Source organism: Lepisosteus oculatus, chromosome 29 (assembly GCF_040954835.1).
Source record: "Lepisosteus oculatus isolate fLepOcu1 chromosome 29, fLepOcu1.hap2, whole genome shotgun sequence".
In the NCBI taxonomy this organism is placed as follows: Eukaryota; Metazoa; Chordata; class Actinopteri; order Semionotiformes; family Lepisosteidae; genus Lepisosteus; species Lepisosteus oculatus.
In genome coordinates this window covers 2,450,888-2,468,310 of record NC_090724.1, presented here as the reverse complement: position 1 = coordinate 2,468,310, position 17,423 = coordinate 2,450,888, and the positions used below count along the sequence as shown (strand labels likewise).

General features: G+C 42.2%; 1 protein-coding gene across 8 annotated transcripts in view; it reads right to left on the bottom strand.

Annotated features, from left to right (window-relative positions):
* nfic (nuclear factor I/C) overlaps positions 1–17,423 on the bottom strand; it is a 217,052-nt gene that overhangs the window by 20,550 nt on the left and 179,079 nt on the right. For 6 of the 8 annotated variants that reach the window (XM_015365452.2, XM_015365457.2, XM_015365455.2 and 3 more), the window contains 2 exons: positions 15,371–15,530; positions 8,545–8,630 (listed from right to left, as the gene is read on the bottom strand). In XM_015365452.2, coding sequence (XP_015220938.1) covers positions 8,545–8,630; positions 15,371–15,530 — 246 coding nt within the window. The remainder of the gene's footprint in view (positions 1–8,544; positions 8,631–15,370; positions 15,531–17,423) is intronic. The other 2 variants (XM_015365458.2, XM_069186077.1) reach the window with 2 other exon arrangements.

The window sequence follows — 17,423 nt, the reverse complement described above, 5'->3', positions numbered from 1 at the left end:
ATGAAATACCATCATTTAATAAGTATTCATCCCCCTTGGTCAACACATACTGTAGTTGAACCAGCTCAGGCAGCTACGAAAGAACTGACTACAGGTGACCCACTAATTTCTTACGCAAGTGGAGTCAGTCCACAAATTGTGCGACTTTTGAGGTCATGTACTGCACCTGTGCAAATCTGACCTTGCAATTACAAGGAGGATGGATACTTTTTAAATGTAGTCATTTTAAGTAAATTGTGGGAAGGTTTTGGAACATTTATTTTGTTTTGACATGGTACTCAATACTTTGTGGATCAGTGCCAAAAAATCCTACTTCAATCTATTTGAAATTCAGAATCTGTGGCAACAAAACATGTGTTGGAATACTTTTTCAATGGACAGTATGTACAGTAAAGTGATTTCTAATACATCAGGATGAAAAGCACAAAATAAATGTAAAACGTCATTGTTATGAAGAGTGTAGCACAGTGTGTCACACCTTTACTGTACAGTTTACGGCAAACAAAAAATACGTTTTAAAAAGCTGCGAAGAACGAAACAAAATGTTTTGCACTTAAAAACACATTTTACTCATGCGTTGAAAAAAAAAATAAACCGGCAGTTTTTAAAATTTTAGTGTCAAATCACAGATTTACAGTATACAAGACGCACCAAACTGTTGTGTCTATCTCTTCACTACCAGTGCTAGCTCACTCCGGCTGACAGTTCATGTATATTTGTCTTTTGATTGAGTGCAATTCAACATACTGTACAAATCTTTCCTGTTCCTATGAGTGAAAGTAAAAAGCACTGGAAATACGCCTTGTGACTCTTCTTTGTGGAAAAACTAAGTATTTCAATCAACTTTCAAAATCTGCACACATTTGATTGCAAATTAGAAGGCTGAGCAACATCAAGAGTTAACATCTTGCAACAGTGTGGGAGGAGAACGCGGATACTCGTTTATTTTCTCACCCTGCTTTGGCACAGTGTTTTATTTTTTAATGTCAGGGCGATTCGCGTTTGCCCGCCCCCTTGATGAGTTTCAATTATTTGCATATTATTTAGCCATTGGCTTTCTTGCCTGAATCAACAACTTTAAACCGAAATCCTGGTTTTGATGGGAGAGTGAAGCATTCCATTTTCTTGTTTTTCTGCTATCTCTCCCCTTTTCATTTTCAAAAAGGAGCTGAGCCCAGTCAAGTCTTGCTCCCAATAAAAATATTTTTGTTCCCAGTGTGGAGGCTAGCCTTGATGTCAGGAAGTAAAGCTGTAAAAATACTTGTTTGAAACAGGTGTGTTTAAAATCTAATTGTACCAAAGAACTCTGAAGAACCAGCCTTCGCATACAGAACATCCAGCCTAAGAGAAAGTCTCTGCTTTCGTTTAGCTGCTGGTATGTTCAACAGCCATGTTGAAAGCCATGTGTGTCAGGGGGAAAAATGCTCTGCACCTTCCAACTCCAAATAAACAGCCACTAATGGGTCCAAAGGCATGTCTATGTGAAAACAAATCGGAAAGCAACTTTTTTTTATAATGGTTCTTTTCTTACTTAAAGTCCCATAGTTGATTTTTTCATTTGGAAGTTTTAAATTTCACTACTTTAAAAGTATTAGGTGCGGCTTCCATATTGAAGCAAAATTAGATTGCAGTTGCAAAGTAGGAACTGAGCCTAAGCAGTACTAGGAAGGGAGTCCTCCAAAGAAAACCAGGGTTTGTGGACCCCTATGGGTCTTTCCTCTTGACCAGAATGTCCTAACCAGTGCCCCATTGTGGTGACAGGAGACACTGTGCTTTAGAAGATGCAGTCCTTAATATGTAATATTAACTGAGGTCCTGACTGCTTAGTCATTAATGACCCATGATGCTGTTTGAAAGGGTAGCTGTGTTAACCCTGGTCCACTCTGGGCTTGTACAGCCTGGCCTCCCTAAAGTTGCCCTTATTTCAGCTAATGAAACGATCTCTCACTTCTCCACCTGACATGCTGTGTAGTGGGATCTCCGGCGGAGAATCACTGTCGTGTGTCACCCAGTGCAGTGTAGGTGGGGCTGCTTCAGGAGTGGACGTAGTGGGGTCCCTCCAGTGTGCACAAGTTTCTGGAAGGAAGTGCTATACAAGTGATTTTGTGTTTATTATTATTCAAAACTATCACTTTTGAAGCTCTCAATGTCTCAACGTGTACCTTATATTTCTGTGTAAATATGAGTGTGCTATATATTTTTAATGGCAAATAAGAATTTCACTAGGTGTTTATGAAAAGCAAGGACCAATGAACACTAGCGGTGTAGGAAAGATCTTCATAGATTCCCAGCCTTAAGATAGGGATTCCCTACATACGACCATGGAGCTACACAAAATGAGGATAAATTGCTTGAAATAAAAGTTAAAAATAATTCTGAATAGATTACAGCCCACAACTCTTAAAACAAAGGCTCTAGCTCTGTACAAACTCAGCAGTGAGCAACACGCAGGTGTCTCTGTATTCAAGTTCTGTTCTGTCTCTTTAAGGCTGAGGTGAACCTCGTGACTACAGTGAACTACTGGAAGGCAAAACTGCAATCCCTGACATCAGAATTAAAAAAAGCACTGTTATGTCTTGTGGAGACAGTTTGCCACACACAGAATAACCACTTGGAGATCAAAACAACTTTCGAACCTGCTGTACTTCTGAATTCAAAAGTAACACAGCAACGCTGATTTCCAGTAGCTCAAAAATCTACAGGAACATTTCATATCACAGCACCAGCTTGTTTCAAACCAGGCCCTTAAAATCGATCCGTGCAGCTGGGAAGTTATCTGCAGCCACAGAGGCAGGAAAGCAAGCCGTTATCTTGAGGAGTGACAGGAGGCATTGATTAGTTTGGTCTGTTGTTCCATTTTTCTCGTCCCTGAAGTTCAAGTTCATCCTGCAATTACATCATGTCTGGTTTCTCCTAGCAACCAGACAGCCCCAGACGTGACCATCCCTCAGCAAGCGCACAAGAGCTCTTCTGATCCCCCCCTCCCTGCCTGCCAGCCAGGCTGCTCTCCGGCTGAGGGCCTGGAGGAGGAGGCCCAGGAGAGACTCGCAGCACTGCTCTGACTTCTCCTGCCTGCAGTACGCCACCACACCGGGCCCTGCCGGCGCCTCTGCGCCCCTGACAAATCAGCCACCACCAGGACCTGCCTGCACTGCCTCCTAGCAGTGTGGTATTGAAAAGCTCACTTTATTAAATGGCCGCTGCAGCTTTAAAAATGAGGAGTTGAAAAATGAATCAGCTTAACTTCTGGCAACTTTTATATTTAGTTTTGGATACACTGGTAGCAACCTGCTGCGGCCAAAGTCGCACTTCAGACCATATCAAGGTGTTCGGTATGGTCTAAAATAGTTAGCAGAAGTTTTAGCATGCATGCATTTAACATTTTGCAACTATAGTTCACTAAAAACATCTGCAGTAGCAGGTGGGTGATAGAGGGGTTTAACACCGGTCCGATGATAATATTCACTCACTGTTTCAGAAACCTTGCATCGGGTGCTAGATTTTTTTGTTTGCGCAATTTACTAAATAAACAGACCAAAATCAAAGTTTAACAACAGAGGTTACTTATAAACTCTGCCATTCACATATGACCTGAGGAGCTCATAAAAGTATATTGCTGATTTTCTGAAAGGCTGCATGTCAAATATGTCAGCTTTAATTGGCATCAACTGGATTTGTATCATTGCAAGTAAGTTTTATATATAAACAAAATGATGCAGAGGACAAAACACTAATATAGCGCTTCTTCTTCAGTAATAACATACCGTAGGCTCTATTACAGTACAATCAGATACAGAGACATTGGATAGTTGCCTTAATGTACAGCGGTGCAATTACAGTACGTGCAAAATGCATTTCCACTCACATCTGTTGTCCGATTACTACCCCCCCCACACCCAAACTGCCCTATTCCAGTCTGCACTGAACTGCTGCTGAGCACTTCCATCAATATCTCATGATTGTTCTAACAAATACATTGCTAAATTTAGTCTATGTAAATGGAATGGGCTCAAGTACTTCAAAAATAATATATATCCCTTCATCTGTTTGCATTCTATGCAATAATATTCATATTATTTGCATTTTATTGTTAGGCGGAAAGTCTAAATGGCATACTCTTTTGACAGCAGTTTATAAATGGTAAAAAGTGTTTTGAATTCCTTAAATAACAATGTTCAGCAAAGGGTCAGAGAAAGGCTGATTTATTCCATAAGCTAGTCTTGTGCACGTTTTCTCAGACATACACCCCTGCTTACAAATGACTGTCTTATTTCAGATTGCATTCTTATTTCCTTTCAGGTAAGTGTTCCTTTAAGGAAGGCTTTTCTGTTCTATTCTCAGTGCTTGTGCTTTATTCCTTATCCTTGGTGAAAAATAAAAGTTTTAATGCCACCGTGTTTCACTGTCAAATAATATTTTGGAACACAGGTGGCTTTTATCTTGAGGGTTAGAGATGGTACTGGAGCAAGGTGATGATTTAACAAAGCTGTTTCACGTTAGGTGTTCTTACTGTGGATGAGTGAGTGGGCCTGGTGAGTTGTGGGACCAGTGTACAATGGAGTGCTAAAACAACAAGGACAGGCTTGCTTTAGTAAAAGAGCTGCTCCAGAGCCCTGGAATTGAGTGGGCATGGGGCGAGCTTGATGGTAACATACCAAACGCCCAAGCATGGGAGAGCAGAGGCCCTGAGTTCTTGTTTCGTCCTCTTGTCTTGCACAGGAGGGATCTGGGCAGAATCAGGCATAAGAACTGGCAGGTGCCAGCAGCTACTAACATTTCCCAAGAAAAAAAGTTCTATTGGCTGGCCGCCATCACGCTAGAGAGCCAGCCAATAAAAAGTCCGCAGGCCCTTGCCAAGGGGGAGTTCCCTTCGGCCCTGTGACTCCGGAGCAGCCCCTTCCCGCCCTCGCCTCCCCCCTGCCTCGTCACGTGCTCCTCTGCTCATGCTGGCATTCCTTCGCCTCTGTGCACAGACTGGCAGCGCTGCCTGGGCACAGGGGAAGCTCCATGGCAGTGTTCACCCCTCTGGCTGCCATGTGGCTCCACACTGCTGGAAAGGCTGACTGTACGTGCTGCGAGGAGCGATCAGATGCTGCGAACTTTGGAGGGTTCCCAGGCTCTATCTACCTCGCGCTAATAAATAAAACACATGCGGACGTTTGATTTAAGGGATAGTAAACATTTTTTTTAAACAAAACACGTTTTGCACACCTGCAAATAAAAAAAAGAAAAGCTGCATTTGACGCGTTAACAGCTACATACATGCCCTTGGTTTGTCCTGCTAGCGTTCAGGCACGGCTCTGATTGGCCCATAGATAGGCCCCAGATTTGACTGTTCTGCTTTTATCTCTGTGCCCTGGTCCAGCATTGCGCTGTGGTGCATTTTAACTTTCAGGGGAAGGAGAAGCACTGCAATGCAGCACAGGCACTGAGGTGAGAAACCACACTGCTCTTCGCTGGGGTGGAGGCATGGAAGGAGGCCAGCAGGGAAGACAGGGGGCTCTGTGTGGCACTGATAGCAGAATCTCAAGTGCACTATCCCACCCAGGCGTCTGGACTCCCTAAACCTGAACCGTTCGGCACTTCAGGTACTGCACAACTGATATCCTTCATTTAGTATTTTGCTTTAAAAGTATGGGCTATAAAGGAGAATTCTCCTGTAGCCACTTTGATCTAAATAAAAAGTCTCTGACCCATTAAGTATGAAATATCTTTTGTGTCCTACAGTTTCACACTTTAAGAATATATCCAATAATAAATCAGTGTTCGCAACTTGTCAGAAAACAAGTTTTAGTTTGAAATTCTAATTATTGTAAATATCCAACAGAGAACCCCTAATCATCCCAACCTTTTGAGGTCGTGCTTTGAATTTCTGGGTGAAACCTGTTTTATTCTTTTATTAAATAGTTTGTAAATTGGCCCTCAGATAGGAAAGGCCCCTGAACTTCAGATGTTGTCAAGAGCAAATGGCAGGCAGTTACAGTCCCCAGAAAAGACTGAGCCTTGCGTGTCTTCACCTGATGGCCAAGGCCAGACAACTCCATGGTTTTCAGTGTGCAGCGGAATACTAAAATAGCAAATTCAGATTAAAATATAAATCACATTTATATAATGCGGTATACAAACAAACAGGCTGTGTCAGGGATTACAGAAATGGCCTAGATATAAAACCTGCTTCTGTAATATCTGTTAAGACAAGAAACAAAAAAATTCCCAATTGAAGAATGCCAAAATTCCCCCCTGGTTGTGTAGAGAAATGTATACTGATATATAATACATTTTAAAAGTTTTCTTTTTAATATCATAAAGACCATGAGATTTCAGAAACAAATTATTTAGAGTCTGTACTAACATGCACTCTGTATGCGTACTCTTGATAGTCTGCAGGACACACCCTGGTCCTACACTCTGAACACTGTCAGCTCTTTCAAAGGAAGGTCTGTTTAACTACCAGGTTTCATTGCGGAGTTACTGGTAAAGGATGGAAACTTTGTATAAAAATACACAGAATCAACTCTGAAATTATAAAAGACAAGATGTCAGCAGGAATGAAGTCTCTCTACATGATGCAGACTTCACAGTTAAGTGCACAAGTCCTGCCATTAAAAGCTAAATGATCCTTCATAAACCCATTCCTCCTACTGCATTTCTGCATGGCAAACATTATTTCTTTGTATAATAGCTCATATTGGTGTATACTGACTTAAGTTACAATAGATGAAGGCAAGTGTTACTGTATCATAAAAGGAGTTCTCCATCTACAGTATTTTGATGTTGAATGCCATGAATTCACGATCTGGTCTCAGTGCATTTGCAAGGGAATAAAGATTTTTTTCCCCCCAACACACAAACTTTATAACAAACTGATGGTGACTGGATGTCTAATATTTCCTAGATAAGCGTTTACAGTCACAGTCTTCAGAGCACTGTAGCATGTAGTAACCTTGACTAAATCTGCACCCAAGCATTAGGTATCTGTCCAGCGGGGAAGACAAGAGACAGGTTATCATTTCATTTCAGTAACATAATAAAAACCGAAACACTGACATTTTTTTCTCCTGAACGTTTCATGACAACCTTAGATCTGCTTTGTTCACTTTTTAGGAACCTAATCTCATGGACATCAGGATATAACAAGGTACGATTTTTTACTTGTGACTGTATAAAAACATCGATCTCAGAATGTGTATGTTCTAATGCAAACCACAAAACACATGGAGCTACAGTACAACTACAAAAAAATGTAGAACCAAACTTGCTTATAGAAACACATAACTTCTTACTTACGAAGTTAAATGGAGGACAATGCACAGACAGCCCATTTAATTGCACTTCAACTTAGGGAAATTACCCAAGCATTCATAGGCAAATGCTATTAACGCACTGTACTTCCAAGCTACACTTAATTTAACCGCCTATCAGGTGCAACCTCAAGAGGCAAACTCTATCTATAATAAGAAGTAGATTTTACCAGCTGGAATCACTAATGCTTTTTCACAATCTATAATTGATCAGCATTTAGAGATGTCTCCTTGAGTAATAAATAATAAACACATGTAACGTGTAGAAGCTCATAGAGGAAATGCAGCAGTTTGGTTGGGGATCTTGAACCACAAGCTGAGAGGAATCTAAAGCTGGCAAGTTAGCAGCACTCACATACATCACGTCCAAGTGCCTCCCATACTCACTTGACCAAACATCCAGGTCACGTCTGAGCACACCTTAATGGCCATATTTTACCACAAGGAAAAATGGGAAAAAGAGAACTGAAACCGCATCCATAAATAAAAGTGCATTAACATAGTTTTCTGCTCCGGTGCCTGGAAAAAGGATACCATTAGAAGGAGGGGCTGCATATTTGTTTCTATCGAAAAGATCCCACTCGCAGAGAACCTTTTGTCTGGGACTTAAATGAGACTCTCAAAGAACAAAGAAAGTCAATGAAACACATTTAACATCCACGGCCTTAGTGCAAAAGGAACGTGATGCAAAATGATACTTTTTTAGAGGTGTGATCGACGTTTATCTTCTAATACCGGACAATTTAGACCATCTCATTGCTAACCTGCTCGGCTCGCTGTGCAGCAGAGGGGATGACAGAGTGTGCGCGCGTCCTCCGAAACGTGCCGTGTCCATCACGCAAACCTTCTCTCACAATCCGAGCTCGGACATCGCATAGGGGACTGATGCAGCATTTTCTGATGATCCTGCCAGTGCTCCAAAAAACTGTGCATTGCCACTTTTTAAAAAAATCCTGGCTCGCAAAAATGTAATTTAAAGACGTTGACCGGGATCAGGCCAGCAGGCTCTGCAATACAGAGGCTGACCTGTTATTGTATCGTGTGGAATAGAGGCCGACTTATGCTCCGCATGGAGATTTTTTGAGTCAACTCAGGAGCCCCAGAAGGGTGTTTGGCTTTCACCCCCTGCTTCAAGTGCGGTTTGATTCTTCTACGCCCACCTCCCCTTGACACAGCTGTGCGACCTGGCACTGTAAGGAAGTGAGCTCTCTCACACAGGAAGTGAGAGAAAAGGAGGACCTACCTGTGCCTGATAGAGGCTCCCAGGGTCCCGAGGTCCTATTCCCACAAAGGAACGGTTGGCAGGGGGCGTCCCCGGGGCGGAGTACGCTGAGAAAGGGGAGAGAAAAACTCTCAGACAAAACGCTCATCTAAACCAATGCAAAGTAATTCAGGGCCGTGGCAGTAACACAGTTCTCATCTTCTCCCCAAACGCACACAGAATGTTTTATGAGACATAAAGAGAATTTAGCTTTGGACTTGAGCCTCGGCACGATAACAAATCATCGGTTATGGCCTAAACGGCTTCAGGCTCGTCCTTGAATTGTAAAAATGAGGAGCACTGATTTTGGAACTACAGATTCATGGACAAGCTTGTGAGGATGTGATGTGGAACATGCAGTTTTTATTTCCTTGTTTTTCTGTGGAACTGGGTGCTCGCACAGTCAGGCTCAGAAGATTCAACCAGAGTTACAAACAGGGCCTTGAAAAGAAATGTTACTGAAATCCACACAGCATTACAGGTAAGTAAATGTCATTTCAATGATTAACGGCACAGGGATATCAGTGGGTGAATGTAACTGTAGGGGAAAGAGGTTGGTCTTCATGTGTAGTGACATTCAAGTGCCACAGGATTGCTACCCTGAAGCGCATGTCATAGTAGCTGAGGTATTCTCCCCCAAACGTCTTCAAAGATACAAGTGTTGCTCTCAGTTTTCTTCTGCAGTTATTTTTTAACACCCATGTTGCACGAAATACAGTCAACAGCTACGAGGAGACCCAAATTCAGTATTCAAAATCCTCAAAGGCATGAACGTGATCAAAGCAGTGAACACCTTCTGATGCAGCAAAACAGTGAAACATGAACTACAGCTCACAGTTGGAATACGAAGAGAAGCGGATTCAGAACTGAAATCAAGAGGCAGTTTTTTCACAGGGGGTTGTGGGAGTCTGGAACGAGCTACTCAGACATGTTGTGGATACTGTCACACTGGTTTCCTTCAGGAAGAGGCCGGATGAGATTTTTGGATCACTTAGCTACGACCAACTAAATGATGTGGTTGGAGGAATGAGCTCTCCTCATTTGTAACCTTTGTGTTCCCCATCAGTTACACCACCAGCAACACAATTACTGGTAAAAGGCTGCAAAGGACAAAGAGCTAATTACAGATAGACAATTACTTTATTTAAGTGATATTCGTATTTGGCACTGATACTCTCACTATTGCAGCAGATAAAATCAGGGCTTGATTTTTCTGAAGACAGTTTCTGTTATTAGTTTTGGCTGCTGCCTTTATTTGAGGGAATTTACATCCGTATTCATTTATACAGCTGAGTTTTACTAGAACAATGTGAGCTAAGTACCACACTCCAACGTATAACAGCAATAGAGTACCTCTATTTGAATTTGAATAGAGTACCTCTATCCAGAATTTGAAGTCGCAACATTTCAGTTACAAATCCAGAGCCTTCACCACCACTCCACACTGTTTTGCTACAAAAAGTAATGCTCAAATGTTGATTGCTCATATTAAATGCAGCCCCACAAGTGATGCACAAGAAATGGGCAGGTTTCCTAGGACTCCTATAGTGTTTGCTGCAGTATCTTGTACTTGGCACTGATCTAAGCAGGTCGTTTGTTTTCCACTGTATCTCTCTTCAAAACAATGTCCGCCTGTGAAAAGCTAATTCACAGAATGTCTGGTATCTGCTATTTTCTTTTTCCTTTTCTCTGAGCTGACAGATATCTCTGATTAAGGTGAACTTCAGTCCAACAGTACACCGCGACTGTAAGAGCCCGGCCTCGCTGTTTATTTATAGAACGAAAACAGGCCAGCCTTCACATGCCAGCCTGCTGCTCTGGATTTACCCACTGGCCCCACATAATGGATTCATAAAGCATTTCTTCTCGTGCCAAAACAAATAAAAGAAATAACAGTGTGATTATAAAGACAGGAGATCATGTTGAAAACCTAACTAAAGCACGCTTTTTGAAAAAACACAATAGAATGCATAGGGATATCAAAACACAACCATTGTAATGTGCAGCCAGTGAAATACAATACAGCCCTTAAAGAAGTGATGCACTGTATATTCCATACCTATAGTTTGATGTGCTGATGAACAGGTCATCAGAGCTAGCAGGGTTGAATTGGCCCTGTGCTTTACTTACAGTACATACAAGTGTAAACCTGATGTGGCAGAGGGCAGAAGAGTTTGAAAACAAGACGAGCACATCTGGTTTTATTTTGATAAAGACAGAGATGCATACTGTACATGTGATCTGCTTTTGCTTCCTTGCTTCAGCTGAATTGAATTGCGTTTTCCTTCTGATGTTACTAACTTTTGGGATCACCTATAATGTGTGACTGACTTTAAAAGAAAGCATTTGGCTTGAGGAACCACAAAAAGATCAGAATTTCTGACGTATCGATGCCTAAACACACTCCATAATAGGAAAATACTACAGAAGATATTACTGGATTTTATCCCAAAAATTGCTGAAAGAAAAGCATGCTTATCTTGAGGAATAAGCTACAGAGAAAAGTAACCATGAAACCTGATACCACCTACACAGCTTCTGTGCCAGTGCTTGTAAAAGTATTACAAGATCAGAGTATAACTTGGAACAGCAGTTGGTTAGTTTTCTGCTTTCTAACTTCTCTAAATGTGTATTCAGCTACGAAACATATTCTAATCTTGTGAATTTAGCATCTTCAGGAATACTGGATTTTGCAACGGGCTGATACTCAAGACAGTGCTAAGTGATTGTGGATTACCAGCCATCTGCTTAAACACTTCAGTAAGATCTGTTGTCATAGTAAATTACATGAATAGCAAACAGGGATTTTGTCTTAACGCAAGCAGAGGGGCAGACTGCTGAAATAATAGCTTGTTATGTAAATCAAGCCTCATTAATAAAATACATGTCTAATCCCTTGTAAATTGAATTAGCTGCTGTGCCAGATAATTAACAAGGCTATTGCACACTAATACATCTTCCCAGGGATTTACATCTTCATTTTAAACCACATTTTGTATACTAACGATCGTGTAATACTAGGGTGCAGATAGGTATAGCACCTTTCCCCCATTATAAAATCCCCATCCAAAAAGAGAAAACGTCACAAGATCTTGGATATTTTCACAAAGTAGCAATAGGCTTTGTCAGTAACTCACTGGGAACACGTAAAATTTGTAGACTGCACAGTGTTGGCCCTTGGCTTAACAAAAGAATGAGTACAGTATTTTATTTTGTTAAAAGTGGTAAAGGTCTCCCCGTTACCATCAGCTGGATGGAGGTCAGCCTGGCTGCTAGAGAAATCACCTGGAGAATACTATGTTCTACTTCGACACTCGGCAGACTTGTCCAGAGAGACCAAGAATATGGCTCTTTGAGGACAGGCCATGTCCTAAAAAGCAGAGGGTCAGCATACCAGGCCAGAATCACCTCTGATTCACCTGCATAATGATTTTCAGACTGCAGAAGCAAGTATGAGGTAAGAACAGGGTGTTCCTGTGGAGGAAACACACTGGGTATCACCCAAATGCCTGTAGTCTGCATGAAAATTATCTACATATTTAGACAAGACAAGTCTGTTTGGAGCAACACCTTGACAGCTGAGAGATGGAATCGCAGTCTTCTATGGGTCAGAGAACATTTGATGCTGAGGCACAGAGAGCACTGGAGTTTCTTTCACCAATGAACGCCCTACTGCCCTTGACAGACCTGATGGAGGACCTGTAGCAATCATGTGTCAAACATCATGTTGTCACACTGTTCAAGCTCATCAGTGGAATGGGTGAGGTAGAGGAGGAGATGGAAGTGTAATAGTGTGGGGTGAAACCTTCTTAAACACAGACATCTGGGGAAGACCGAGGGCAACCCTATTGTTCAGTGATAAAACTGACCAAGTTCTTCAGCCAGTAGCTTTTCAATCCCCACAAGCCAGTCCACTAGTATTGATTTCCCAGCTGGACAGTGGTAGATCACACAGTGCTAAAATTGCAATGGCATGACTCTGACGAAAACAATGCAGACTTTTTACGGTTATTCCAGAGCTGAGACCAGCAAAACATCTGTAGTCATCTACAGTATATCATCAACGGCAGACAATCACAACCATATCACCTTCAACTGAGGCTCAGCTGTCTATGCAGAGGCTGGTTAGGTCTAATAAGTTACTGCTAGTGTCAGGACAGTGCTAATGTTGAAAAAGGTCTTGCTTGATTATATATTTGAAATGTTTTTGTTTTGACAAATGTTTCACATTTCAAATTGAACGCTTATCATGATGCTTTAATCAGTATTATTGTTAACATTTCCTAACAATGTTTAATAATATTATTAAAATTTTTAATAATTCTTGATTGTGTTTCTTTTGTGTTTTAGTATATTACTGACAACAGGAATTCAGAGTAATGTACTTTCTGAAACAAGATTCCTTCTTGCACCCTGTTTATAATTTTCTCTTGAGGTTCTCAAGGTTTCACTTTTTAATTTGATACAACAAAGTAAAACAAATAAAAGGTAAACAAGTTATTCTAGAAATGCCACTGTTTAAAACAGTGAGCAGCAAAGACCTTATTAGCACATCAGCAATCCTTCTGCATGTTCTGTGAGAGCAAGGTGCAGACCTATTCAAGTACAGAAACGAAAACAACAGAACCAGTCGAGCTTGTAATGGCTTTCTCCTCATTCTCATTTTCAAACAAAAACATCTCAAAATGCATTTAAAGTAAAGCAGGTCTTGGAATAAGAGCTGTAGGTGAAGAAAATGGCCAATACTACTAAAGGTAAAACACAAGCTCATCTGGGCTCTTCACAAGGACTCTATCTGGACACAGTGAATCATTATGGAATTAATTATTCCGATTAATATGAGTCCCTTTCTTGTTCTGGTCAACATCCACCATGGAGAAGGTCCTGCCCTCTACTGATCGCTGTGTATGAGGCTCCTCTTGGTAAGGAGCTGCTCCCTCTGTGGAGAGGTAGGGCCGGCTGTGCACAGTCCCTACGGCCGTGGTGAAAACGAGCAGCTCTGATGGGACTAGAGCGGACACCACTTAGCTACATGCACGACGGATCACTGTAATAACCAGTACTGTACTGGGAACCTGATACAACAAAACAGTCAATGACTGAAAGCAAAACATATTTTTGTAATTTAAAACTTAAAAGATTTACGGAATGGCTTCAGCGTGTTCTTGACAGGTTATATCTATTTATTACAAAAAACAGCTGTTTTGAGCCAACCTCGATTACCTCATGCACATCAAACTGTAAATGATAATGTGTGGCAGCTGATGCAATGGCACACAAGTCACTGGAACCAGCGTTGTCAAAGATCAGTCCATTCTTAATACAATGTGTGTGGCAAAGCACTGACATTGCCCGACACTGACTTCATCATTATGCTTGATAAATGTAATCAAACAGTAAATGTAGTTATATTCCACAAAAGGGTTGGAAAGAAGATAAAAACATGTGAGAATGCAATGCATCAAACATTTGTTTTAACAGAGCTGCATTTCTAAAACCAATATAATGCAAGGTCAGATTTAGTCATTGGTTTTAACTATATAAACAATGACAGTATAACCAATTGTGGCAAACAGCCACAAAAATAATTGCCTAATTAACTAAAGGTAACAGACTAGGAAGAGCTTATTTCTAAGCCACCAATGTTCTCGGAACAGCAAGCTTATCACTTTCTCAATGGGAAAGACTACAGAGTATGGCATAAGGGTCAGAAGCAAAGTATAAAGCAAACATTTGTTGTTACTGGAAGTACAACTTATTGTTTGTGAAATAAACGCAAACAGGTATAACCTGAAATCTGTCAAGACCTGGGATGGGGTGGCAAGATATCTCAGAAAGTCTTTTAAAAACCGTGACTGAAGTCCAATGGCTACTGAGTGAATTGACAGAAAGTCGAAAACCAGTATCAAGGTGAACAGTACAATGGCACACAAAACAGCATATAATCCACAAACGCAGTCCAAAGCACACGCTTTCTTCCTGAGGCAGTGCAAATACTGAAGGGCCCAGAATATGCCACCAACACAGAAGAGCCTGGTAAATCCACTGGCAAGACCATGTGGGTGAATAAGTCTGGACCAAAGTTCATAAGGTAATGAAAAGCAGGGAACAAAATCGACAAAGTCACTGGACCCCCCTGCCAAACAGTTCAGTTATGGTGTGGCTCTGCATCAGTAAAGTTTGGGGATTTGACTGAATGCAAATACACTGAGTGTCAAGTTCATCAGAGGTGGCATCGCATTTCAGCCCAGAAATGACTTGAAGCACACAGCCAAGCCAAGCACAGTTTCTAAAAATGAAATACGATGAATCGCCAATGAGAAATCAACTATCTTGAATCCTGAAACGTCGACTGAGTTGATCAGCAGGAAGAGCTGCTTGCACTGGGACAAGTTACAAAAACCCTCACCTACACGAAAACCACCACATGCCGTACCTAAAGACCAACGGAAAACAGAATGTACACAATGTGAATCCTTTTGTCTGCTTTGGGATATCAGTGAATTCATTGCGGGCTTGTTAAAAATAAGCACTTTGCTCTAGCACATGATGAGGCTTCTTTAGCTGAAGACATGCCTTTTACCGCTTATTACGCTGTATAAACTAAACGCATGTATACAGATGCATACATGCAGAAACACGAGGCACATGGTCGGTAAAAAGGAGGAATGGGAGCATAAGGGGTAGAGCAGGCCTGGATGTCCTCAGCATGGTGTGCTGGTGCTGGGGGCTGTTATTTTGGCAGTGATGGGGGTCATGGTTAGTCTCTGGAGCCTGAGCACACAGGCTCACCTGGAGGGACACTTACTGGGTGACGTAGGAGAATTGGCTCCTCCTTCCGTGGTAGTTGTAGCGGATTTGGAGTCGGGTGGCAACGTCAGTCGGGACATGCCAGGGGGAGGCGGTGGTGCCAGCATCTGCGAGGAAATGTAGTGGCTGGGCACCTTCACTTGACCACTGCCGTTCAGCTGCAAACGAAGAGAGAGCACAGTCAGCATGAGGGGGCTGGCGCACAGTCCCGCTGGCTGGCCTCGTCGCTCCGGGTCCGAGGCGGAGACCTCTCGCCTCGCTGCAGCGGCTCACGCACGCGCGCGAGCAGGATGTGAGGCCGCCGAGAGCCTCCTGCTTGTGTCTGCTCGGATCCGCGGTCCGTCCCTACATCAGTCCCGTCTTCCACTGTGTCCTATCATATCCGCAGGCACCCAGCGACTCCCTGGGGTCGTGGCTGCCCACCAGGCCTGAGCGGGCGGCTCACAGCTAGGTGCGCGCTACGGTTCGGCACCACCGGTGCCTACTGGCGGCCGAAGAAAACAATGTGGTTTTGGAAGACTTCCCCCTGTGTCCGCGACTATGTGAGGGTAGAGCTGTAACTCCGGGGCTGTTTGAGTTAGCTAACTCACAAAAGCACCACGAAGCTTCAAGTCTTTGAACACTGTCCGAGATAACGGATTTGGTATTCACATTTCAGAGGCAAACAAAAACCTCCCTTCCCACGTAAGAGATAAAGGTTTTACTGCCATCTCCGTAAGCCGTCTGTTGTCAGTGTACTGTACCACACATCTGCGCAAGCAGACGTGTGTCACATCAGTCCATCCACACTGGCAGTATGAGAGATCTGTGTAGTTTCTCAGCAACAGTCACGTTAAAACAAGAGAACCTCTGTGGGTTCACAAAAAAACCCAGACTGATTTTTCAAAATTACACAGCGGGTCATCAGGGACTCAGCTTAATCCTGCAGTTGTGAAGCTGTATTAACTGATTCGCCTTCCAAGATAGAGCCCCCTTCACAGATATATGCCCTTCAAGACTGTTCTCAAATGATCCGGTCTTTCAAGTTCTAGAGACTTAAAATGAACTACGTTCTTATCAGGAACATAAACACTGCTGATATAATGAAATCTGAAATACAGAAATGACAAATTACCTTTACATTTTCAACCAAAAACTATAAACATACTGTACATGTAATTCAAATTCTGAAACTGGAAAAAATGTCCATGACACAGTGATCTGCGATCAGTTTAAAACTGTCCTTCTAAGAATCATATGAAGCATTTACTCACTACTGAAGCTGAATAACAACAACAAGCACTGAGAAACAAAATTAAAGGCGTGAAACCTCTGAAACATGGGTATATTTACACAGTAAGAACTGTGTCAGTAGAAGTAAGAATGAAGAATGTGTTCAGCTGTAGCTGTGTTGACTGGAGTGTGCAAACCATTCCTGCAGGTCCAGAGAGCACTGGAGAGTGTAATCACTGTTGTCAGGTCTAACAGGAAGTGGTCTAATGTGACTCATCATGAAGAGATAGAAAATGCCTTGCTTCCCAGCAGCCTCAGCAGTATTGTAGTGAGAGTTGTGGCTCACAGAAGGGCCAAAGGGTTTCTGAAGACAGAAACTGAGATCCCCTGCTCTGCTTCTGTTCACATGACCAGCCACTGCTGTCCCTTCAATACCTACAGTACACATCCATGTTTAAGGGGAGTTTTTCTACTTACATGTTCAAAGTGGGAACCACAACCACCTCAAATGAAAGATTTGTCGCAGAAACATGGCTCATGTTTTTTTCATACTTTTGAAATTGGCTCAGTCCAAGTTTTCTCCACTTTGGCCTCTAGAAGGAGAATGTAAATCAGGACCAGTTCAAATACAGTTACTGAACAATGAAAGTGGTGTTCAGAGCTTTGAAAGAAGTCCAGAGCCACTTCTCCTGAAACTTGAAGCAAATCAGTGCTCTAGCACAGTGACAAAACCACAGCCTATAGCCAGCAATGCTCCTCGTCTCTAATGAGATCCTGAATTGCACACGTCTGATGCTGACTTTCCAGAGTTCTTTAGATGTCTGGAAGCACTGGTGTAA